Source organism: Siphateles boraxobius, unplaced genomic scaffold (assembly GCF_051911475.1).
Source record: "Siphateles boraxobius isolate OS27281-9 unplaced genomic scaffold, OSU_SipBor_1 32, whole genome shotgun sequence".
In the NCBI taxonomy this organism is placed as follows: Eukaryota; Metazoa; Chordata; class Actinopteri; order Cypriniformes; family Leuciscidae; genus Siphateles; species Siphateles boraxobius.
The window spans coordinates 730,699-756,647 of record NW_027508942.1 but is presented as its reverse complement, the minus strand read 5'-3'; the positions used below and the strand labels follow the sequence as shown (position 1 = coordinate 756,647).

At 38.3% G+C, this 25,949-nt stretch overlaps 1 protein-coding gene across 2 annotated transcripts; it reads left to right on the top strand.

Annotated features, from left to right (window-relative positions):
- Positions 1 to 4,216: 4,216 nt before the first annotated feature.
- Positions 4,217 to 20,827, top strand: st8sia2 (ST8 alpha-N-acetyl-neuraminide alpha-2,8-sialyltransferase 2). Of its 2 annotated transcripts, XM_077194429.1 has the most exons (7): positions 4,217 to 4,263; positions 10,414 to 10,470; positions 10,732 to 10,815; positions 10,895 to 11,012; positions 11,145 to 11,402; positions 16,111 to 16,404; positions 19,494 to 20,827. In XM_077194429.1, exons 3-7 carry the CDS (start codon positions 10,773 to 10,775, stop codon positions 19,777 to 19,779), a joined length of 999 nt encoding a protein of 332 aa, XP_077050544.1. In that variant the 5' UTR covers positions 4,217 to 4,263; positions 10,414 to 10,470; positions 10,732 to 10,772; the 3' UTR covers positions 19,780 to 20,827. The 2 variants fall into 2 exon arrangements, with proteins under 2 accessions (XP_077050544.1, XP_077050543.1); XM_077194428.1 differs by lacking the exons at positions 4,217 to 4,263; positions 10,732 to 10,815 and adding an exon at positions 6,398 to 7,134 and having other exon boundaries at positions 10,860 to 11,012.
- Positions 20,828 to 25,949: the final 5,122 nt, after the last annotated feature.

Sequence of the window (25,949 nt, the reverse complement as noted above, 5' to 3'; positions counted from 1 at the left end):
TAGTTTTAGTTTATTTAGTTTTAGTTATTTTAGTGCTTCAACTTAAACTAAACAAAAATGTGAAATGATGCCTTGGCAACTAGCTGAGTTTTTTATTTTTTATTAATGCTTATTTTATTTCAAGTAATATATATATTTTAATGGGTTTAGCTTTAGTTAACGATAATAACCCTGGTTTTCAAAGCGCAAAATGAAGGCAATATTCACTGAATAATGTACTAAATTTATTTATAGCATAATATCCTGTTCATCATCACCTGCAGAAGACACAGAACATCAGCCAACACTATAAAGCTTATTCTTGTTAAAACTATGCTTCACTGTCGTCAACACTGACATCTCAAACACGGCTTTGGTGTTGCTCAGTTCCCACTTTCATACATCTCTGAGGATCCAAACTCAGGAGGGATGATGATATGAAGCATTCGTGTTCTGCAGTGCAAGATTATTTTCCAGGGTTATTGTCAGCAAATAGAGAGCTAAATTGATGTATAACAATAACACAACTTAGAGAGCTAATTAATTAGCTTACCATATCAAATGTCTGTAACACTTTATTTAGTGTCCTTGTTACACATGATACATGTAGTTAGTAATAACTATAATTTATGCATAATTACATAACCATAAACCAATCCCTAACCCTTTAGTAAGTAGGCCTACATGTAGTTCATTAATATAACTCAGTATAGATACACTATAACATGGACACCTTAAAATAAAGAGTTACACTTTATTTAAGGTTTCATTGTTACAGTGTAATTATATATTTAAGTACTGAGTAATAATAATTAACAACATGCACTTACAGATTAGGGTTTGGTTAAGGGTTAGTTGCATGTAATTATGCATAATTTAATGTTATTACTAAGTACATGTAACAAGGACACTAAAAATAAAGTGTGCTGACTGCTGAGGATATAAGGGAATATGAACAATGTTTCCCTATAGAGTGCATTTGGTCTGGCATGTGTTGTGTTTTTACGTTTATGCAAGTTGCATTCCTTTCGCTTTGTTTCACATAATACTCCATCACTGCAATGGCTATATCCCATTAAACTGTGCGTAATGAATCTGAGGATTCATTACAGGGCCTTATTTCTCAGGAGACTGGTGTGTTTGTGTGAAAATGCACAGAATATTTTATGTAAATAAGTCTTTCAAAAGAGAGTCGATGTTCTGTTGCAGTTCTTTAACCTGAAAAAGATGCTGATATGTGTAACGCATTCAGATGGTATGGGAAGGAGGCAAGAACTGGTGAACATTTAAAGAATTTAATAAAATAAAACAAATACAAAACGTAAGTAAAAGACAGCCGCCCCTCACGGACGACTGCTTTCACATAATAAATCATAAACTACACAACATAAATCCAGGCCTTGGCTCAGGCTCTCTCATCCTTCATCGTCGTCGCTCCTCCATTTATGCTTCCGCTTCTCCGTGAGAGATACGAGACCGGTGTGCGCGCGCAGGTGCCGCTCATCGGCAATCACACAACTCGTCCTGCTCGCCACAGTATGGTTATGAAAATTATCCTCCCAGAACCAGTGCTCAAAATGTCCATATTAGTCAACTTATCGTCTTAAACTGAAGATAGCTGCTCTGCTGTGTCAAACATCAAAAGTAGCCTATCTGACACTCTTCAAATGGCATTCGTAATAATATCTGAGAGAGAAGAGGCGGGAAAGGTGGTTTGTCAGTCTCTGTGTTGTATTTTTTTGATGTTTGGGTTCAAAGCAGATGTTGAGAGCACTGAGCAGCTCAAATGCTCAAATACAGAGTGAGTTTAGGAGAAAAATAAGAAGCTTGATCAAGACCAAAGGATCCAACACACACACACACAGAGAGAGAGAGAGAGAGAGAGAGAGAGAGAGAGAACACAACAGAACAAGTTAAAGTAAAAACTAAAATCTGGAAATTAAAATATTGTGGAATATTCCTTCTTTCGAACTTTGTTTGTCGTCTATATAGGCTAGGCATATAATGTCTCGTTAATGTTAAATAATGCATTAATGAGCAATTCATTTGTCATTTATTCATCTGTGTTAAATGTAGCGGGCCGTTTACACTGTGTTCAACTAAAAACGGAAAACCTTTGATTTAAACGGAATTAACGATTTGGCCGTTAATTTACATGACAAAGCCTTTTGAGGGGCCTGAAAATGCAAGCTTTTGAAAAAGGTTTCAAAGTGCACATTTTTTAAAACAATACCATTATCATCTCTGTGTAAACTACAAAAACGCAAATTTGTGAAAACCACGTTCAGGCGTGTAGTGTTTCTTCTTTTTAATGTGCCTATCGGTCTGACAGCGTTTTTATGGCGCTTTTCCATTACCAGTACCAGCTCGACTCGACTCGACTCGCCTTGGCTCGCCTCGACTCGGCTCGCTTTTCGTTCCGTTTTCCATTGCAGAAAGTATCGCCACAAATAGTACCCGGTCGTCATAGCGACGCCTTTCGTTCCTCGTTGCCCCATCAAGCTCTCGCTGGATCCTCTCTTCGGCAACCAAACAAAGGAATGTCTGCACCTCCTCGTTTGACCACGGCGTATTCTTCCGAGTTGCCATAATAATAGTAGTAAGTTTAGTAACTATCTCTGGCTAAACTATTTAAAAAAGGCGGGGTTATTCTGGATACTCCATCTGGCGCGTGCAATGATGACGCAGTGAATAGTGACGATTCTCTCTGACCAATCAGCAGTCGGCATTGTTTTCACGTCACATTTTAGTATCGCCTTAGCTCGCCTCAGCTCGCTTAGAACCTCGCCGGAGGTGGTACGAAAAAAAGTACCCGAAAGCAGGTACAGGTACAACTTTTACACAGTGGAAAACCAAACAAAGGCGAGTCGAGTCGAGCCGAGCCGAGCCAAGGCGAGCTGGTACTGTGTAGTGGAAAAGTCGTTTTCCGTGTGAGCGGTGTAATTTTGACAACGTTGTCATCTGTTTCCACATTCATCGCAAAGCTAGTAAAGTGTTTAATATTTTTATTTTAAAAAAATAATACACATTTATAATGATATAGCCCATATTGTGTTGCTTTGTCAGTAAATGACAAAAAACTAATTAACGCTGCAGTGTGTATCTAATACATTTCTAATACAATGACGGCAAATTTGACACTTTTCTCTCTTCTGACCAACTTAATCAATCTCTCGTTATTTTTTCCCCTCTTTTGGCAAGTTGTTATTGCAGCCAATGGAAATACACAAATGATATTCGCTGTCGTCTCCTCTTCACGTAGCTCCGCCCCTTTTCAGCGCTGCATTCTTCGTTTGTATTTCCACAGCATATAAGTTCTTATTTATGAATCAATCGCTCGTTTTGAAATATTCCTGGTCTACTGACATCTGATATGACATCCGTTTCAAACATTCATTGCTCATGATAATTTTCTTTAACTCTACAATAAGTAAATCCACTTCACCAGCTAATTATTCCTCGACAGCGATGCAATAGAAAAACACATGGCTAACGCAAAAACGGAAGTTCAAACACAAAACTCAAAAGAGTTTAACTGGCGGCACCACGCCTGTTTCTCTGGCGCTTCAACTTCTGAGATCCCAGGAAATTTGAAAAGGGTCCATAAAAATACTACAACTGTCCACATTAGTTCATGTTAGCTCAGATCCATAGCCTGTTGATACAACTTTTAATTTGAGTAATGTATTAATAAATGTTGGAATTAACATGAACTAATAGCCTAATAATAAATGCCAAATAATTTTTTTTATTGTTAGTTCATGTTAGCTAATCTAAACCATATTAATCAAGTATACAAATCGCTGCAGAAAGTCTCAGGAAGAGATGTTTCAGCTGAAGAAAACGTGTCAAACATTTTTAACTTATTCTTTGTTTCAAAATACCATCTTACATAAATTAAATTGCAAAAATATTTTCCTTCCCCGTGGCGGAGCATTGAGTTTGTGTGTGGAGGCAGGGGAATATTATTTAAAAGCATTACAAAAACCCATTACTTGCCTTCATGAAATCCTTAGAAGCAGATTGGATATGGAGTATGGTGATTTTCCATTGGATAACTTGATATACACGTTGCATATGTGGAGCTAAGCTCGGTCCGGTGCAATGGCACACTGAGCTGATGGAAATATGGGCACTATTTTCCACCTTAATGTTGCAGCAGATGAATTATATCAACTCACGGCATTCAAGAACTGCTGTGACTTACTGACATGAAATGTTGCTCATTTACTTGCAGGCAGCTCTGCTGACTCTCCGACTGCTTCAAGAGCCTGGTCCAAGTTGGTGAGATGAAAAAAAAAAAAGACCTATACAAACAATTTTGAAAGTTATCTTTTAAGACAGTTGCATGAAATTTGACTTATAACCTATACAAATCTTTCACTTCACTAGCATTTTCACTTTTTTTTCACATTTTCATTACACATAATAAGCAAAATGTTAGTCAAATGGTTCACAACCCATCCTGCATACAGACTCCCTACGAAGCAATTGTGAGGACAAATTAAAAATATGGCAGAAAGATGACCCCCTTTTCCCTTTCCTTAATCTTTTCTCCACGGATAACACCATTTCTAGGTCATCTCTGGCAGCACGCTGAACATGCATGTATCAGGATGATTCCAATAAGATTCCTTCTGTCTGTCTGTCTGTCTATCTATCTATCTATCTATCTATCTATCTTTCATCATTATGTGTAAAAAGCAGTATTAGGTTCACCCTAAATATGCATTGGATGACAGGGATGTATGATGCATATTTGAATCATACATGCATCATAATAAATAGAATAAACATCCCACAGTGTCCCACTTTACTGTTATATCAGTATTACCTAATACAAACTTACACTGGCCTACACAAGCAGCATATTTTCAAAAGCATTGAGGGAGTTAGACCTGGCAGGAAACAGTGATATAAACATAAACCTTTCACATGAGCTAGAAGCTTCTTCATTTGTAGGTTTAGAAATGATGTGTCAGTGTATTCCTGAGAATGGAAGATAGTGAAAACTGTCATCTATGTTCTTCACATAAGTAAAATTGTCAGGTTTTTTTTCTAGATATGTCTGCTGGGTGCACACAGCAAATTTTAATACCTCCCATAAAATCTGGTGTGCTAAGTGATGATGATAACCAGTCAATCTTAGCTATAAAACAATTATAATGCCTAATTGTGTTAGGGTTGTAGATCACTGAAATATCCAGCTGACAACAAAATATTTTACTACCTTCCAATTAAATCAGAGACGATCAAAATCTGGGATGAAAGGACTGTTGGCTGAAGCAGCAGGTGCTTTTGTCAGTCTCTGTGTGTGTTGTAGTCAGGGTTAAATGACCAAATCTATCCGCAATGAAAGCAAAACCGCATTAGCACAGTGACATTGTGACCTCCAGCAAGTAAATTAGTTTTAACCAGCTATGACAGGCGATGCTCAGATGTATAATACCACATTGTTTCCATATAAATATATACAGCAATATCTACCTTATTTTTAAAAAGGGATGCGGCCAAAGTCTCAGAGGCTTTCAGTTATGTTAGCTGTTCAAAAACTGTTAAAATGTGGTCACATTAGCAAAATCAGTACAATTTTGCTGACAACGGAGGTTCATGGTCTATTTTCAATTGCGTGCAATGTATGAGTCACACAGAAGTCAAATATCAAATCAAGCAGTTATTGGTCAGGGTGGTGAATCCGCATGACAATCTTGACCCCGTTGTGAAATCTGCATCTTCCCCCTTAAATGAAATTTGTGATTGCATGGATTTCTATTGAAATGATTGGATTTCTCCTGTGAAAATACACTGAACAAAGTTTCTTGATATTGCGTAGCCCTGCCAACGCGGAATTCTCATTGGACCAAATTACCGCTCCAGACAGCATGAAACAGAAGTGATAGTCTTTTCTTCCCTATTTTGACATATATGCGAGCAAAAAAAAGAAGAACATAATTTTGGACAGGGTGGATCGTTAGATCATTGTCATTTGCTATTGCTGTAATCTCAGGTTATTCCGCACTTACGTCAGTAAACACGTCATCAGTGAAGAAAAGAGATGTTTTTTGCAAGAAGGAGGGAAAGCTATTTTGATTGAACATCAAGAGGGCACATAAATTAAAAATAATAATATGATCTTCACAGATAAGTAATTTATTATAAATAGCTTACCGCAATAGGCTATTCCATATAAAAAAGGCCTAAGTTGATTTCATGGTGACTTTAAAACTCAAAGACGAATAAGGTAAGGCTGGAAGTTGAGAAATATTGTATATCATACTTGACAAATCCCTAAAGTTTCAAAAAAGAAAACCATAAAATGAAAGTCGTGGATGTTGTGCAGGAGAGAGCGTTCAAACGGGGAGAACGGTTCTGATTGGCTGTGATTGATTATGTCGCGTCGTGCAGCGGTTTCGGGTTCATTGTGGACAGGCAAATGCCTTGTAACCTTGTCGCGTCGCACCTGGTTAGGAAACGGTTGTAGGATTAGATTTTATAATAACCATTAGCCATTTTATTGAGACCATTAGCTTAATATAGAAGTCAATAGAAAGTCCTCACCGTAGAAAACCAAACGTGTGTCTTTGTCAAATAGAAACAAAGAGAGCAGGACAGAGAGGTGTATATTCATATTTCATATTCAATTTTAAATCCACACCTCTGCCTCAATATAGCCTACCAATAACGCAGTTTATATGAATGCATAACATTCATATGTGAGTTTATGCACCTTGCAGGCAAAGTTTCAAGGGAACTGCCACCAACCAGATCTCCGAGGAGTAGCGGCACGAGTGGAAGAGAAGAAAGGACGTTCACGTTCTCCGTATCCCCCCCTCCACTACTTTCGTAAAGGTGGAAGAAGCTGGTGGACGTGATAGCCGATTTAATGCAGACAACTGTTCGTTAACCTGCATGGACTATTAGAATGGGTCCAGCTTTGTCGAGGAGACGGAGTAACATTACATGTGTTGCCCTGCGTAAGAAGAACCCTGTGTGAAAGAACAGATTTCTATTGCGCTTATAGTTCAACGCATTTGTAGAATCGCACGGCGGTCAAGTCATGTCTTTTGAATTCCGAATACTGATGTTTGGAATCGGGACAGCCCTGGTTATATTTGTTATTATATCTGATATATCGGAAGTGGAGGAAGAAATCGCGTAAGTAGCCTTGAATTCGATTAATCTACAATAAACAGTACCGTAGCCTTAATATAACATTCTCTTTTTTGTCTTTCTATTTGTTTTAATGCACAGCTGTACTCTATCTATGTTTATGTGATGTTTTTGTTTAAGACCCATGTCCACCGTGCTTTGATTCTCTCAAGAGAGACTTTGTAGAAGCCCAAACAATGGACAGTCCATTTAGGATTATGGGCTGTATTGGCTTGGTCTAAATATATCTACACGAGACAATAGAAAATAACTGTTTTTTATCTACCTAATTATTTCGCGCATTTGTCTAGAAAAATCTTCTTTTTTCTTTTTTTTTTTAAAAAAGAACTGGTTTCTAGTTGGTCATCGTTAGGTGGTCTAAGCCAGGTTTTTCCTTTCCTCTAGGCTACTCGCTATATTGTACTGGTATATTATTTTTGGTGTATTTAAATACAAAATTGTGTTTATTTGAATACGTTTTTATTTATTGAAATCACGCTTTTAATTTATTTTAATTCAAAAGAGGAACAAAAAATACATCTTTACTTTTTCTTCTTCTTTTTTTTTTTTTTCTTTTTTTTTTACATTTCCAAGGACCCCATAGCACTTTCTTGCATCCCCGGAGGGTCCCTGGACCCCAGTTTGAAAACCCCTGCTCTAAATTGTTCAGTAGTCTGACCAGCTACCATATTCCAAAAACCAGCCTGCCCACTCTACAGAGCTGATTTGTTGCTAGTCTGAGATAATTTGCACATTGGGCCAACTTAATGACCACCTTGGACCTGCTAATGATTGGCTTGGACCAGTTAATAACCACTTTTGCCCAGCAATCAACCAGCTTAGACCAGCTAGAATGTTCCAAAACACAGACTATACATTTTAAACTGTATCTTTCAGCAGTATTGGCTTGGTCTTTCATCAAACAGTGTAATACTGTGTTTAAGTCAAAGGAGGGAGACAATGTGTTGTCCCGAGGACTATTGTTTGCAAAGCCACAGTCTGAGCATGTCGGACTTTAATTTGAGGGAACACCTCACATGTTTGATATCACATCAATTTGATAGATGATTCTGTACATTCTGGAGGGGATGTTTGATATTTTAAAGCCTTTAAACTGTTAGTTCACCCTAAAATTCTCCCTAAAATAGAGGACTCATCATCCTCACATTGTTCCAAACCCATAAGACAGGGGTATCCAATCCTGCTCCCGTAGAACCACTATTCTGCAGAGTTCAGCTCCAACCCCAATTAAACTCAACTGAAGCAGCTAATCAAGGTCTTAGGCATACTAGAAACTCTCAGGCAGGTGAGTTGAATCAACTTTGCTGGACAGTGGCCCTCCAGGAATGAGTTTGGGCACCCCTGCCACAAGACGTTCGTTCATATTTGGAATACAAATAAAGATATTTTTACAGAGAGACAGAGAGATTTCTGTCCCTCCATTAAAAGCATAAATATTGATCTAGGAATAGAGCACTCAAATTAGGTTAGCAGAATCTCAAGGATGCTTTGTATTGCAATGTCTGTGTAAATAAGATCCTAAAATAGTTACTTATATAAAGTAAGTGTGTCTTTTCAGAAGACTTTGATAAAACCACTCAAAACTAAGATTTTTTATTTTTGGGGGAACAAACCCTTTTAGGTTCATCTCTTATCCATTCAGATTTAGTTATCAGCAGACTGATCAGTCAGTATGCATTTTGGAACTGGTTTTGCTGAATATACATACAGTTTCTTATTATTTATTCTTGGATGATCTCCAAAATGTGTCATTCAGACTTTTTGCTGAGTGTGAAACCTTGTATGGGAGTCATCAGATAAATGTAGCTGACCCTGCTGCTCTGTGACGGATGGCTGTTGGTCTGTGGTTTTGTTCTACTCTTGAGTGTGTTCTGTTTGCACCCATTCATTCAAGTGAAAAAACAGTCTGATCTGTGGTTTGTGACATCTAAAGGATTACTGTTTGATTTGTGGCTTTAAAGCTACAGCTTGGAGACAAAAATGAACAGTGTGCCCTTCCTCAGCTATAATTGAACCCCGTAGCAGAAATCCTCATGCTTACATAATTGCAAATCTTACTGTCTCGGGACATACACTTTAAAGCTCTTGAGTGAGAAGAATGTTTGTGCATAGATGGATTAATTGGAAGAATATTTGCATGAGAAAACAAGTGTGTGTCGCCAAGACATGCATTTAGTCATTCATTTTTAAATAGATACTTTGAGTTGCCATTTAGCGTTTTTTGCAAAGTATTTGGCTTGTTTGCTCTGTACCGTGATATTTTATTTCATGTTTCTGGCGCACTAATTAGTTTATCCATTAAGCATGCAAAGGGAATATTTCCTCCCTCATATTTGCTAACCCAATATATCCCAGAGACAAATCCCAATTTGGAAATTTCACACCTCGTTTACTAGCTGTAAGAAGGCATTAGATGACACTTATAATCTATTTTTTGCTTAAGGTATTGGTAAGATTTAAAATTTATGGAATTATATTCTACATTGCTGTATCAAACAAGGGATCTAAGGGGTATCTCTCAGAACAGTTATAAGCGCTTTGAAGCAACACCACCATTAAATCTGCATTTGAAGCTGCTCCCCAGAATTTTAAGAGATCAGTGCTCTGTCTGCCTAATAATGCACGTAGCCATGACTTTGGGGGAAAGATGGAGAACATTGCAGTGAATGGTAGACAAATAGGACTGATTTGCTCAAGGATACAATGCAATCCTTCCCTAAGTGTTTTCAATTGTCACCCAGTAGGTATGTGAACGGCTATTATTCTTGCCGTTAAGTCAATGTGATTCCTCCGAGTATGAATATAAATTGTAATGTTTTTTTTAAATTGCTGCTTCTATTTGAGTTCACAATGACCAACATATTTGTTTAGATGTATCTGACCACCTCAAACACTTTCAATAAATTCCTTTTGGTTGTTGCAGTAAATCTTCCTTCTAAACATCCTCTGTAGTAATGGCTGAAATAATTGTTGTAATGAGTTGATGAAATGATTAATAAATAATAACAAGGGTTAAAACACACTAGCCATGTTCTTGGATTTGTACAATGAAAATATTCTAAAGAGTTAATATAAGTGGAATGGCTCGCATAAAAGTGCTAAATATTAATGATCATCATCCCAATTCAATTTTAGGCATTTGTTCCAGTCTGAGGTCTAATTGCCTCTACCTCAATTATCTACTCACTGATGTGATTTCAGAGCATTATTAATGGTCATTTTACTGGATAAAGATGATGAATATTTTCTGCCTTCTGCTCTTAGGAACATTGAGGATTCACAGAGATTTCACTTAAAAAGCTTTGTCTTTCAGTCCGACAGGTTTGTAATCTGATTTGTTATATTGCTTATGATTTATGTTTCCAGAGAAAATGTCACTGTTGCTTCCCAACCAAATATTTAGGTCTGTTTTGTTTTAGCCCTCTAAAATTAATGCAAGAAATCTAAAAATTGTATTAATTGTATTTTCTGTTTCTTTAATTGTTACTTATTTAGATTTTAAATGACTAAAATTATAATATAAGTGAGAATTTAAAACTTTCTCAAGATCTGTTTGTTTGTTCTGCATTACTGTTTCATCAGGGTTTTGAGAATTGATTTCATGGTTTACCAAAACACATCAGATGTTATTTGTAGCCGTGTCTAAGTTGCTAATACTGATGTATGGTAAGTGCATATAAACACACTGTTATGATCTTTCTTTTCTTCAGAAATTCAGTCCTGAATGCTGTCCCTACTTCTCTAGTTACATATAGAAAGGGCAAAGTCTCCTCTCCAATTCCACTGCCAGGAATAAAGAGCAAAACCTGCAATTCATCATCATCTGAATGGACTTTCAACAGAACCCTATCTAACCTCATCAGGTATGGCTCGATGTTTTTTAAATGCCCAGTATGGCATTTCTGAAGAATGTATAATGTGGTTCCCTGTTAAAACTTCTATAGTCTTTTCCCTTAGCATTCATAAAGCGTTATGATTTTTCACTTTCCCTCCAGGAAAAACATTTTGAGGTTCCTGGATGCTGAGAGGGACATCTCAATTCTTAAAAGCACCTTTAAACCGGGGGATGTAATTCATTATATATTTGACCGCCAGAGCACCACAAACATCTCTGAGAACCTGTACCAACTGTTGCCGACGGTGTCCCCCATGAAGAACCAGCATTACAAACAATGTGCCATCGTAGGGAACTCTGGGATATTACTGAATAGCAGCTGCGGCAGAGAGATTGATTCACATGACTTTGTCATTAGGTAAACATCTGTCTTCTGTTACATTCAACATCTGTTGACAACCTGTGTTGTAACTTAGCTAGTTAGTAAGTGTTCTCATCCGGAATCAAACAACAAACCAACCTAAACTAGCTGTAAAGAATAATTGTCATAACTAGCAATGTTGAGCTTTTTTTATAAAACAAGCTCCAAAAGAAGTAATTACTCCATTTTGAGGCACACAACACACTGAGGTCTCTTCATTATCCGTTGAACTGGTGAATCCAAGGGCGAGATATGCCTCATCATATTTTCTTGCCTTGGAGTACGTCAGAAATGGAACGGGGCAACAGTTTACTGTCGGAATTTCCACATCCAGTGTAGACCGCAATATCGTTTATAATGGGTTCTATTAGCTTTTGTTGTGTTGTACCGTTTGCTTCTGGTGAAGACGCGTAGTGTTGGTAGTTGAGATGTTTAAAGTAGATTCATGATCTGCTTTACGTTTACCTGGCACTGGCAGTCCTTTCACAAACTTGTCCATGTTTAGTGCTGAACCATGGATCATTATATTTTTTGCACGGCTCCTTGCAATAATCAATTCTGATTCTTCAATTGTGCCCTTTAGCGGTCTGTTATTCCACAACAACAACTGCTTCAGACCGTTCAAGCGGGTGTCAAGTTATCTTGAGGAAATAAAATGTCAAATTAATATTTTGCTCAATTATTTACTTATGTGGCAGGTAGCCACACAACATAATAAGCAGGATAATTTCGCAACGTGGTCTTGAAGAGGTTTCTTTTTGCAATGCTGACTGTACTATCCCTTGCTATCCCTCCCCCCTCCACATTTGGCAACCACTGCTTTAAAGAAATAATGTTTGGATTTCAAACAGCTTGAGATCCATTTGTGACAAATGCAGGGGCGTGGCCAGCTGGCCACAAGGGTGGCCCGGAGTGACAGCTGCCACCCTAAAAATTAGCTTTGCAGCCCCATTTGCCACCCCAGATGACAGCTCCGATACTGATGTAATGTACAAACAATTTTCGGTTTTAGTGCATTTCTGCCCCTGCAGCAGGCTCTGTGTAAAAGGCAGATCGGTATGAATCCATAACACGGAGCACCGCTGCTGTAACTGGAGTGTCGGACTCGGAAGAAGCATGCGTTTTGTCTTGTCCAGAGACGAGTATAGTTGTGAGAATCTCAACGCATACAAATTTTTTTTTTGAATCGCACATTCTGACAGGTGTAATGGTATTAAATAAATTGTCATTCAAATCGCAGTGATTTCAGGAGACAAAACGTGCATGCATGTGGAGAAGTAGCCAAATCAGCACAATCTATTTAAGATGTTAATCATCTTATGATTTTTGTTTTTAATTAATATGTTAAAAGCTTTTTATTTCATTTTTTTTATGGATTATCTTAACAACAAGCTTGATTGCGGATTAATGACTAATTGCTATGAAAATGTAAATGTAGGCTATCAAAGCAAATATTAGCCTAAGCAAATATTAAAATTGCAGAGCAACAAAATAATATTTATCGGGACAGTGTTCGTCATGTCACTGGGTTATCTTCACCCCTCCCCCACTCTTTAACTTTTTCATCCAAAAATACCACATGACCAAGCTGAAGCTAGAAGTTTAGTATTATTTCTCATTTTGATGAACAGAAGCTTGTAAAGTCAATCATTTGTCTCTGTCTCATTAATTTAGATAAGTTACCTGAGTTGTACTTGTGGTTATGTTACAATGAGTTATTTTCATTTAATGCACTAACGTTAGCTCATTACACTACTAACACTTGTCCGCGACACAAGTGGATTTTTTGAAGGGGCAAGTGAAGAGAAATTGACTTGCCTGACCGGACAAGTAGCCTAATTAAAACTTCATTGACCAAAAAGAACTAGGAGAAACACGAGAATGATTTTGATTTTATTACATTTAGAATAAACAGCAATTGATAATTGGATAGTGGATACACTGAAACTTGCAAAAACTCACTTGCGCTCCACAATGTCAGATAGTAGACTAAGCAGTTTGTCAATACTTAGTAGCCTATTGAATCTGAGCGTTCAAAGGCGATAGTGATGGATGCTTTTATTAAACTTTTTTTATTGCACAAAACTGGCGAATTCAGCTTTTCTGATTTATTTTACAGATAATGAGTTAATGGCTACTGCCTTACATGTTTGACTATTTGTGTGACTAGTATAACACATAACTAGGTTCACATAATCAGTTACAGTAGTATCTACTGCATCTTACAGACTATGCCTCTCTTTTGGGGCTCAGTATTTCCAGGAATTTTTCCCTAAATGCATTGTTTTATTATTTTTTGGTAATCAAAATATTCTGGATTCCTTATCTTTTTGATCAATATGAATAAATAAATAAATAAGTGTGTCTTTTTTTAGAAGACTTTGATTAAACCACTCAAAACTAAGATTTTTTATTTTTGTCGGAACAAACCCTTTTAGGTTCATCTCTTATCTCTTAAGATTTCTTAACCTGCAGATTTGCAATGTACTGTTAGCATCAGAAATTCATGAAAATAAGCATATGTCCCTCATAACCGGTATAGCTTTTTTTACATATACTGTGGGAAGACTAGTTGCCACTCCTTATTCTGCTCTTGCCCTCCCTTTGCCACCCCAAAAATAAAATCCTGGACCTGCCCCTGATGAAATGCACTTGAAATATCTGTCAGTACTACTTCCAGACTTGACTCACAAAGTCGGAAGGCTTTAAGAACTGAAGGGTGATACATACTGCAATTTGTGACCAAGTCATACTAAGCCATAGCCTTGGAAACGTAATTAGGCTGTCTTCTGAAAGTGACGAAAGTTCACTTGCCTGTAAAATGTTCTGCCTACGGCCGTAAGCTGCTTACTTAAAATACTAGCAAGTGTGCTTCATGTGATGCCTACAGTACTGTAATACTGTGAGATTCTCAATCCTAAATGAGTCTCATCAGCCCAGATGTGCTCTTAGGACATTAATGTCTTTCAGACCCAGTCCAGGGACATATAGAGCCTCAAAGATTAAGTAATGTAGGAACTTAAATCCCTCTTGTGTGGTTGGCATGGCTGTTCCACTGGGCAAGGACAAAACTGTGTGGGAGTGTGACTGTGACAGCTAAGCCTCGGCTGTCGGCATGGTGCCAGTGTTGAAAGGTTTTTCCAGGTATTGTGGCAAGATGATAATGCCAGCACCCTGCTTGGTATTTTCTTTAAAGTCACCTCTGTGTTTTTTTTTTTTTTTTTAAGTTAAATGATAGGATGAGCTCTAAAAGGTGCTTGCTTAGTCTTTTGGAGGATTCTGCATGTATGACTAATGCAGAGTGTAATATTATGTTGTATTTTATAGTAAGATAAATTGCTTGTTTTAAAATGGAGCAAGTCTGGAGTGAAAGTCATTTACTCGTGCTTAGATTTTTGCTCTTTATATGTCACTTTGTTAACAAACAATGTGTCACTCTTGATGCTGTGGCACATTTTGTTTTGCAAAGTTTGCTGCTTCAATTGTTGAGGTGTTAATTCACACTGTTTCTAGATTGATGTGCATAGCAATAAGATGCATTATAAATAATTACAAAAAGCTTTTTTTTTTTAAAAACTTAATCACAAATTTCATTGTTTTTTGTTCCTGGCACAAAATGACTAGCTAACATCATTTCACTAATATCATCAACACATGGGAAAGTGTTTTTTGGCCCGTGCACAAAATGAGTAGCTAACATTTCACTAATATCAATAGCATATGGTAAAGTGTGAACAAGTAATAATGAGGTGAAATCACTATATTTTTCTGATCAGCTGACTGCTTTCAGTCATTGTGTTCTTGTGTTAGCAATGGTTGCCTCCAAAGAAAGACATGCAGCCGCCATCTCTTTGCGTCATTATGGCCTCACATGCAAGAGAATTGCTTCAAAGAATGTTGCACCTGAAAGAACCATTTACCGGATAGATAAATGAGGAGGTATAAGGATTAAAAAAGCAGAAGACTGGTGCAAAATTATTTTCTCTTGTGAAGCCCTCTTCTGACTGGTTGGGACATCTTGAAAATCAATTGTCCGGAGAAGAAAAGGTGAACGCTACCACGAGACCTCTGTCGTGCATCCTGAGACCATCCACTTGTGGGTCTGCCCAATGACACTACCATGAATAAAGAATGGTATCAACTTCTTCCAATGAACCAGGAGCAATGTGGTGATGATCCGTGCATTTTCCAGTATGATGGAGCACCATGCCACATAAGGCAAGAGTGATAATGAAGTGGTTCACTTCATTAACTTGAAATTTTCCTATAAATCCCATAGATAGAGAACCCGTGTCAGTCCTCATAAGGCTAATGGACAAGCAGAAGCCTGAAAATTGTGATCAACTCCGAGCACTAATAAGACAAGAATGGATCGCTGTCACAATTTGGTCCAGAACACCCTCTTGGTGCTTGTTGCGGTTCTCTGATTGGTGGAGATTTCTTTGCAGACTCATGGATAATGTACTTTTTCACCAGGCATTCTGCTGTAGAACACGATAAAAAAAAAAGAAGAGCTGAAGTTCAAGAGCATATACTATGGATTAACAACCCAAAGGGTTAACTTTGAAGATAACTAAGGCTGACCAAAAGGAATTACAATATCAGTGTTACACTGTAATGTGTGTATGTCCATGCATCGTGACCTGCCTAACCTGAGATTGTGACTTAACCATATGTATACTACATGTGTGTTTGCATTTCCAAGGTGCAACCTGGCTCCAGTGGAGGAGTATTCAGCTGATGTGGGCCTGCGCACCAGTCTGGTGACCATGAACCCTTCTGTGGTCCAGCGTGCCTTTCAGGACCTGAACAGTGAGGAGTGGGTGCAGCGCTTCGTCCACAGGCTGCAGAGCCTCAGTGGGAGTGTGTTGTGGATCCCTGCCTTCATGGCTAAAGGAGGAGAGGAGCGAGTGCAGTGGGTCATCCGCCTAATTCTTCTGCACACCATGAACGTCCGCACCGCCTTCCCCTCCCTGCGCCTGCTCCATGCTGTCAGAGGGTACGTGCCCATGCATGTTCACCCGAAAAATAAAAACATTTCTCACTCTGTCGTTCCAAACCCGTAAGACTTTGGTGAAGATCTTTTAGATGAAATCTGTCCCTCCATTGACAGCTGCACAACTACCAGTTTGATGCTTTAAAAAGTTCATTAAGAGATTGCAAAACTAATCCATATGAGTAGATCTGTTGAGTCCAAATTTTCTGAAGAGTCTCGATCGCTATATATGATAAACAGATTGAATTTAGTATTTTATTCAAATATAAACATTGATAATAATTGTAACACGAGAATGAACCTCATTGGTTCTTCATGAAGCTCAAACATGCCGCGTAAGACAAGAATGAACCTCATTGGTTCTCGCACGTCAAGCGAACATGCTTCCGTTTACCACAACTGATGTGTGAGTTGATGAATATTTATGTGAATAAAAGCCTAAATTAAATCTGTTCATCATATAAAGCGAACAAATCTCTTCAGAAAATTTGCAAATAACCGCTGAATTCATATGGATTAGTTTTACAATCTCTTTATGAACTTTTTGAAGCGTCACAGTGATAGTTGCGGAGCTGTCAATGGAGGGACAGAAAGCTCTCAGATTTCATCAAAAAGATCTTCATTTGTGTTTTAAAGATGAACGAAAGTCTTATGGGTTTGGAACGACATTAAAGACAGAAGTTTCATTTGAGAAAACTATCTCTTTAAGACTACTCAAATCCATGCTGGTTAAAGCAGGTGTATCAAGCATCTCGCTATTTATAGTTCAGGCATCAATACATTCACATCTTGTCCCACGACCACAGACTGTTCCTGCAAATGGATGAGGGCGCACACTAAGTGCACACAGGCATCTATATATCTAATAGGCATCTATATATTACAGAAGGTCTTTTGTTAGTTCGCTCAACAAACTCAAGCCCCTCTGGGCTCAATTGTAGTCGGTTGTTTTTAAATAGCTCAACCTTTGCCTCCTCCATTGACCTCTGCATATTTCGAGGCCGTCATTCAGCCCTCCCTCATAGCAGAGTGTCTGAACCCACCATCGTGGCAATGCACCTAGCCGAGGATGGTTTTTCTTCAATCCATCTGTGGGCCAGATTTAAGGTCAAGTAAGAGACAGCTGTTCAGTGGATGGTGTATTGAGGGAAATATGCCATAAACAAGATGCTGTAGTTGTTCAAATGATTAAAAAAAGAAGTATATTTGTAAAGGAATAGTCCTTCCAAAAACAAAAATCATTTACTCACCCTCATGTCATTTTAAATTAGAATCTAGTTTACACGACCAAGTTTTCAGTGAAAGTTTTCATGCTTTTTCAGCATGTTACTTTTTGATAGGGTCGATATTGTCCCCACCACTTTTGGCACGGATGTACCCAATACAAAGGAAACATTCAACTATAGCAGAGTATTCATTTCATTCGTTTGTGGTAAATAAGAGGCGATCAGGCGCTGGAATGTGTTGTTTTTAAAATCATTAAAAGAGCATTTGTTGCCACTGTTATCAGGAGTTATTGAATTGAAATTTAGGGTACGTTTACATGACAGTAATGTACTAACGCATTTTACGTGTACAGATGTGTTGTTAAAACGATACGCGAAAACAATCATGCACATGACGTCCCCATTGTCACAAATTTGTGTTTTTGTAGTTTACATGGAGATGATAACGGTATCGTTTTCAAAAACTTGCACTTTGAAACTCATTTTCAGAAGTTTGCGTTTTCAGGCCCTCAAAATGCTGCTGTTGTGTAAATGAGCGGCCAAATCTCATAAAGTTGTCCGTTTTTAGTTGAAAATACTCCTAAATCCTGATGAATCAGAACAAAGACATCTGTACTCAGCCTTAATATACAAAGTCCAAAGGTAGCTTTAAAAAATGGGATCCCAAACCCCTTTGTTATCTGAAACTCCTTTTCTCCAGACTCCCCTTTTCTTCAGCCGTCCTGAATGAATGGCACCTCACGGATACACAGAGAGAGCCCTATTCAGGGTTATTCATGGGTGAGTGGACTGGAGAGGGTTCAGTGCATCTTAATGGACATTGTTCAGTTGTCTGATCTCCTCCTTTTAAACGTGGAAGAGCTGCACAACCCTCAGGTTTGGATGTGGGTGGGGCTTGCATGAGAATATTTTAAAAGGGGGATTTAGCTTAAATGCAGCTGAGGCTCCTTTTTTAATAACCCTAGCTGAGCTAACAACCTGAGAATTTTATAATTCTAATACTATAAAACTATAAAAAATTAAGTTTTCAACTAAAAATGGAAAACTTTTTGTGTGTTTTGGCTGCTCATTTACACGACAACAGCGGTTTTGAGGCCTAAAAATGCAAACCTTTGAAAACAGGTTATCGTCTCAGTGTAAATTACAAAAATGAACAGCTTGGAACTGAATTTGTGAAAGCGGTGATGTCATGCATATGCGTATTATGTGTTCAGTCTATAGGCGCGTAGTGTTTCCTTACAAAGTGACATCGCCAACTACTGGCCTGGCAGCAGAATACAGCATTTTTAGTCATTTTCACAGATCCTTGTGAGTTTTGACAACGTTGTCGTCTGTACACGAAAAATGCATAGTAAAAAGTTTTCTGTTTTTAGTACATCATTGTCGTGTAAATTTGCCCTTAGATTGTCACTCTTTTAAAACATTATGTACTACTGTACAAAAGTTTTAAAGAATTATCATTCTCATGGACAAATTAAATTGATAAAGTGACAGTGAAGACATTTATAATGTTTCAAAAGATTTCTATCTCAAATAGTATTTCAAATTTCCACAAAAATAGTACACAGCACAACTGTTTTCAACATTGATAATAATAATAAATGTTTCTAATCAGCATATCAGAATGATTTCTGAAGGATCATGTGATCTATATTCTAAAATATATTAAAATATATATTTTTTATTGTATTAATATTTCACACTATTACTGTTTTGATGTATTTTTGATCAGTAGTGTGTCTGATTTTCTAGGTTTTCAGAAGATTTTAACAATATAATTGATCTACAAGTATAACACTGTATAGATCATATTAATTGTAAAAAATAATAAACTTCTTAAGTTTGTAATCATCGACTTTCTTGCAGGTACTGGTTGACCAATCATGTCCAGATCAAAAGGCCCACCACCGGACTCCTGATGTACACCATGGCCACACGCTTTTGTGATGAGATCCACCTGTACGGCTTCTGGCCTTTCGCTCATGGACCTGACGGCAAACCGGTCAAGTATCACTACTACGACACGCTAACTTACCACTACACATCTAGAGCCAGTCCGCATACAATGCCTTTGGAATTTCGAACTTTAAGTGCGCTTCACAGACAGGGGGCGCTGCGGCTGCACACGGGACCATGTGAACTGCCAACATGAGTTTTTACAGTCCCATTCAAAATGGTTTTATACACTGGACCTTAAACACGCTTAGAGAAAGAAATGCTGTGAAAAAATCTGGATTACCTGAATATTCCAGGTACATCTCTGACCAAATGTAAGAATGCAATATATGAACGGGGCAAGGGTTTCTTAAGTGTTTAACCTTAAGAAGGTTTTTAATCCCAAAATAAGGCTCTTTTATGTGTGTTTAGGGCTTTTTTTTTTCATTTCCCATGTTGTTGTTTTTTTAACGATTCATTAAGTGTCTCATTTGTTCAGATTTAGTTGTATACCATATTTGACCACAAGATGGGAGCATATTGATAAAATGGGTCTTCAGCCTTAGTCTTTTGGGACAATTTGGGTCTAAATTAGGAATGTCATTTATTTGTTGCCTTTACAGTCTATGTGTCTGTTAAGCCCACAGACGGCGTGACTGAATGTAGAAAGTTTTAGCATTTAACATGGTACAGTTTAGAGTTAGAATTAACATTTAAACAGTATAAAGGGGTTTTACCACTATGTTTCTACATACGTTCTTTTAGACAGTACTTCGGACAATAATTTAGTGCCTGAAGTAGGAAAAAATGTTATACTGATAAAGTTGCCTTAGAAAGACATAGCGAGTAGTGTTGTGACCTTTAGCAGGCGTTCAAAACGCTTGGATTAATGAGCTGTAATACTTGAGGAACATGTGCACTGCGAGCGCCTGAACATGTTTGAACAGTGAGGCAGCTATCAGAGCCTGTGGAGCCACACACTGAGATACTGGAGCCAAATCCAGCACACACCCAGCTGTTCACACACTCATGTGTACTCAAGAATGTTCAGCTGTGAAGGGACGTTGAGTATGTAAACTTTTGAATTTGCTAAAGCCACAAAGTATCTGTTTTAGGATTGCAAACAGTGTTTCTGTATAAAGGAGGGTTTTGGGAAGGTGTTTTGGATTTCTTTTGTATGTGACGCATATTACATGTTTAAGTGAATGTATTTGTGATAACTTATAAGTAAAGAACATACTGCTGTACTTATCTGGCCACTGTAATAATGACTGTGTGTGTGTGTGTGTGTGTGTGTAAGTACATTACCATTCAAAACATTTTTTTAAGTCTTATTCTTACCAAGGCTGCATTAATTTGATCAAAAATACAGTAAATATTGTGGAATGATTACAATTTCAATTAACTGTTCTCTTTTTATATATTTTAAACTTTCAGAATTTTCAGCATCATTACTCCAGTCTTCAGTGTCACATAATCCTTCAGAAATCCAAAAAAAGGTTGTGCTGCTTAAATATTTTTTGTGGAAACCATGATTTTATTTTTCAGGATTTGTTCACAAGAACAAATGATCTTATGTAACAATGTAAAACTATTTTATCTCACTTTTGATCATTTTAATGCATCCTTGCTGAATAAAAGTATTAATCACTTTTTTTTAAAGAAATATTGGAAATGTAGTGTACATTGGCTTAAAAATGGGCTTCTTTGTCGGCATTGATAGCCTCGTGGTCAGTGCGCCGACATAGAGTGCCGTTGCTCTTCAGGCGACCCAAAACTCTATACTATCCTATCACAATAAAGGCAAAAATCTTTCTTTTTTTAAAAAAGGGCTTCTTTTAAGATTCACATGTTTTTAATTTCTGAATTAAAGCTAATAGGCATAGTCAATGTCAGGTTGATGCAGATACCTTGATATAATATTGAAGAAGAAAAAATTATGCTTTTGAGCAGCTTGGCATTAACCCTCACAAAACTGCTTCACCACTAAATAAAATGTGAAAAACTTTTGTCCATCAAATTGGCAATTAATTTGGTGCAAACAACTTGCAGAAACGTACAAAAGAAAACAGCAAATTATATCACAGGAAGAACCCCTGCAGACCCTCATGATTGTGTGTCAAGGTCAACAAGTCTCTTAAAATTTCAGATCATTTGACCTTTTTATGACAATGCAAGGTTAGTTCAGGTTGTAAAATGTCATGTGATCCGACACCACAAAAATGTAATATTTATTGTGATATTATAAGAAATACTTTTTAACTTTTTCTTTTAATTAATGGTATCAAATGGCATTAGTTTAGGCTTTAAATTTAATACATATTCCCCTCTTTTCACAGACAAGGATTAAGCCTAGTCCCAGACTAAATTGCATGTTTAAGCTGTTTTAACTGAAAGCACTTGTACTGGCATGTCTTAAAATAGGTCAGTGCCATTGTTTTGTCTCAAGATGCACACAAGATGTACTATTTTTTAGGAATTTATATGAAATGCACGTTCATCTTAAATGTCCTAAGTGAACTAAGGCCTAATCCACAACTATATTAAACCAACATGAGTAAGACTTTTTAAAATATTTTATTTTGGACTCTTGTTTATTGACCCAAAAAAACTTACTTTTCCAAACACAAGCTGACAAATTTAATTAGGCTACATGTGCTTTGAGGCCTGATTAGGCTGAGAGGACATTTTAATAAAAGTTGGACATTTTCTCTAGAGGAGGTTAATCAAAATTATTGAAGTATTTCTGTGTATACACCAGCCCAGAGAGGGGCTTCTCATGTGTTCTGAACCATGTGATCTGTCGTGTTTTTGACATGAAGCATTCACTGCACTACATGTTGTTCTTATTATGTCTCCATTTAAGTTAAAAATAGGTAATTGTGTCACTGCAGACGTCAGCAGGCTATCCGGCATAATGAACACATTTATCCGTAAAAGCACCCCTGTGTTTAAAAAAAAAAAGAGAAACTGTCTGTAGCCAATATGACTAAACTTAATTACACTGCAACTGACTGCGGGCCACAGCTGGAAGGACGTGGGGAAGAGATGTCCATGTTTCCTGCTTTCATGTGTTAATGATTACCACAGTGTCTGGTTTTGAGGAGAAAGGGGGATCCTTTTGTTTCTGTTTTTATTGAATGACCTGTGTGGTTAGGGACCCTATTAACTCTACACCCAAAATAGCTCTGATGCTTATGGAGATGAGAGCTTCTTTGTCTTCATTGTGGTAAAACTGAGATAGGTTATGGTAAATCCTTGTTGCCTATCAAATGCATTTTAAGGTTGGATGCTAGATCTCTGAGCTGAAGCAACTTACAAGAAAGTGATTCAGTTAATAAAGCGTCATAGACTTTAAAGAAAAAGAAACACAGGAACTAAGGAGAAAACAACTTTAGCACAGGATGCCACAAGATGAATCCGGTTTGGGAAAAGTAAAACAATTTATGATCTGTGAGCCACATAACAGTATTTCAGCCGATATTTTGTGAGAAATATGTGGTGTGATGTCTTGTTAGGCTTATTTCTGGAAATGTGGTGTGTTTTAAGGTCTTGTGGGTAACCAACGTGTGAGGAGTAGCTGTACCCGTGGAATGATTCGTTTGTTTTTACAAAACTTTATCATGGGGAAAAAAAGCCCTTTTATGTCAGGCAAAAGAGGAATTTACAATATTCTGTTAAGTTAATTTAGAAGGGAACAGGACAGCCACAAAGGATGAAAGGCTCATTTAACACTCAAGTTCCACATAAACCTTCAAATGAATTTTTAAAGCCAGAATTGTGTTGTGTGGAACAAAATGTGTTTGCCTTCTGCACTCAAATTTATTAGCATTTTTATTTACGCATTTCTATTAATAGTAAACATTGCGTCAAATTGAATTGAATAATCCTTACATTTAATTCATATTATGAACTAAGAATTTTTAAATGAGTAAAAAAGATCTTAAACTTAAATTTAAACGTATTTTCTTTTTCTTTTTTTTTCCAATTTATGAATACAAATCACATTGACTAAATGGTCCATTCCCTTGTTCTATTAGGATTTATTTACAACGTTTTATTAAGCTCTAGTTTTTTTACTCGTTTAAAAATCTTAATTCGTAAAATGAATGTTATTCAATTCAATTGGATGGAATTGTACTATTAATTGAGATGCGTAAATCCTGAAGTTTTTCTTTCTTGTGTGCATGTGACAAAAACTAAGAGGGCTAGGCTATTAACATGCAAGTATATCAATAAAGGGCCATTATAAAAATAGATGCAAACATCTTGTTTTATTATTAGGTTAGGTTTGTTCACTCAACGACAACTATAACGATAACCGGTTACTGATGTATAATGTACTCGGTTACTAACGTAACCTCGGTTCCCTGAGAGTAAGGGAACGAGTATTGCGTAGCTATACGCTATGGGAAAAGTCCTTTTCCTCGAGAATATTGAAGACTTTATTTTAAAACGCAGTGCAGTTGCACAGCCAGCACAGCACAAAGCTGACTAGCTCACTGATTTGCTGGGCTGCAGGAACTGCACGAACCTATGGTGAAGCAGCGAGGACAAGCGATCCTATCAGGATGCTTCCTGCCTCGAAACGCGCCAGAATGGGTGTGGCTACTGACTATATAAGTGGCCCATTTTGCCATAGGAATCAGATTAAATCGACTGAAGCGACAGTACCCGAACATGAAGCATAATAGCATGGCTGGCTACGCAATACTCGTTCCCTTACTCTCAAGGTACCGAGGCTACGTTAGTAACTGAGTACGTTCCCTTTCGAGAACGTTCACTTCGTATTGCGTAGCTATACGCTATGGGAACCATATTTGAAACACCGTGCTATCAGATAACGACTTCGCTCTGTGCTATTGCCTGGGGCTGAGCAGTCCGAGGCTTATAGTAAAACTAAACTCAGAGCCCTACAGGGACCAGACAATGTTGGAGCCCATGAAGGGATATCTAGAGGTTTGGGCCCTTCAGGAGCCAAGACCTCTTATCAAATAGAAAGAACTCGTGCCTGCAGTGCTGGAACTTTTAGATTATAAAAATTTACAAAGATTGCCGCCGCACAAATGTCTTCAATTGGTACACCACTGGACCAAGCCCATGAAGAGGCCATGCTCCTTGTGGAATGAGCCCTGATGCCTATGGGACATTGAAGGCCCATAGAAGCGTAAATGGTAAATGGACTGCATTTATATAGCGCTTTCACAGACCCAATGGCCACCAAAGCGCTTTACATATTGCCTCACATTCACCCATTCACTCACTCACTCATACACCGACGGCGGTGTCAGCCATGCAAGGCGCCATCCAGCTCGTCGGGAGCAGCTGGGTGTATTGCTCATGGACACCTCGACACTTGGTCAGGTGGAACCGAGGAGGGGGTACTTTGAGCGTGGAGGAGGTCCGACCTGCGTCCAGCAACTCTTGAAGAAATAAGAGTACTGGTGGTACATCACACAAGTAGAGGTCAAGGTTCCGAGCTGTAAACACTAACCATTTAAGGGTGTAGAGGCGTCTAGTTGACGGCGCTCTAGTCTCAGTGATAGTGCTTAGGACTTTTTCCAGGAGGTTCCTGGATGCCTGTTGAGGGGCCATACATGAGGGGCCCAAAAGTCTGGATGGGGGTGCCAGATTGTCCCTTTTGCCTGTGTGAGGAGGTTCTTCCTCAGCGGTATCGGCCAGGGAGCTGCATCAAGCAGTTGCACCAACTCGGGGAACCATGTTTGGGTCCGCCAGAGAGGGGCTATTATGAGGACTGTACTCTTGTTCTCCCTGATCCGTTCGATGACTTGAGGCAGCATCGAGACTGGAGGGAATGCGTAAAGAGGGAGGCTGGGCCATTCGTGGGCCAGCGCATCCCTGCTCTTTGAGAAGAATATTGGGCAATGAGAGTTGTCTTCTGAGGCAAAGAGGTCTACCTCCACCCTGCTGAAGACACTCCAGATCAGACGAACCGTTCCCCCGGGGGGAACATTGTCTCGAGATAGCATGGCTGCACCCTGGTTCAGTATGCCCGGTATATGCGCTGCCCTTAGCGAGCGAGGTTGGCGTGAGCCCATAAAAGGAGCTGTTTGGCCATGATGTACAGGTTGTGCAACCTAAGGTCACCCTGGCGATTTATGTATGACACCACTGCCATGTTGTCCATCCAGACCAAGACAGTTTTTTTCAATTTCGAGGCAGTTGATATGTAGGCGCTCCTCCGAGCTCGACCATAGGCCGGAGGTTGGCCTGCCCTTGTACAGAGCCCCCAAACCTAGGTTGGAGGCAACTGTTAAAATTACCTTCCTCCTCGAGACTAGATCCATGCTTACACCAGACTGGTACCAGTTGGTGGTTTTCCAAGGGCCCAGGGCTTTGATACAGCCGTGGTCCACCCTGATGCGC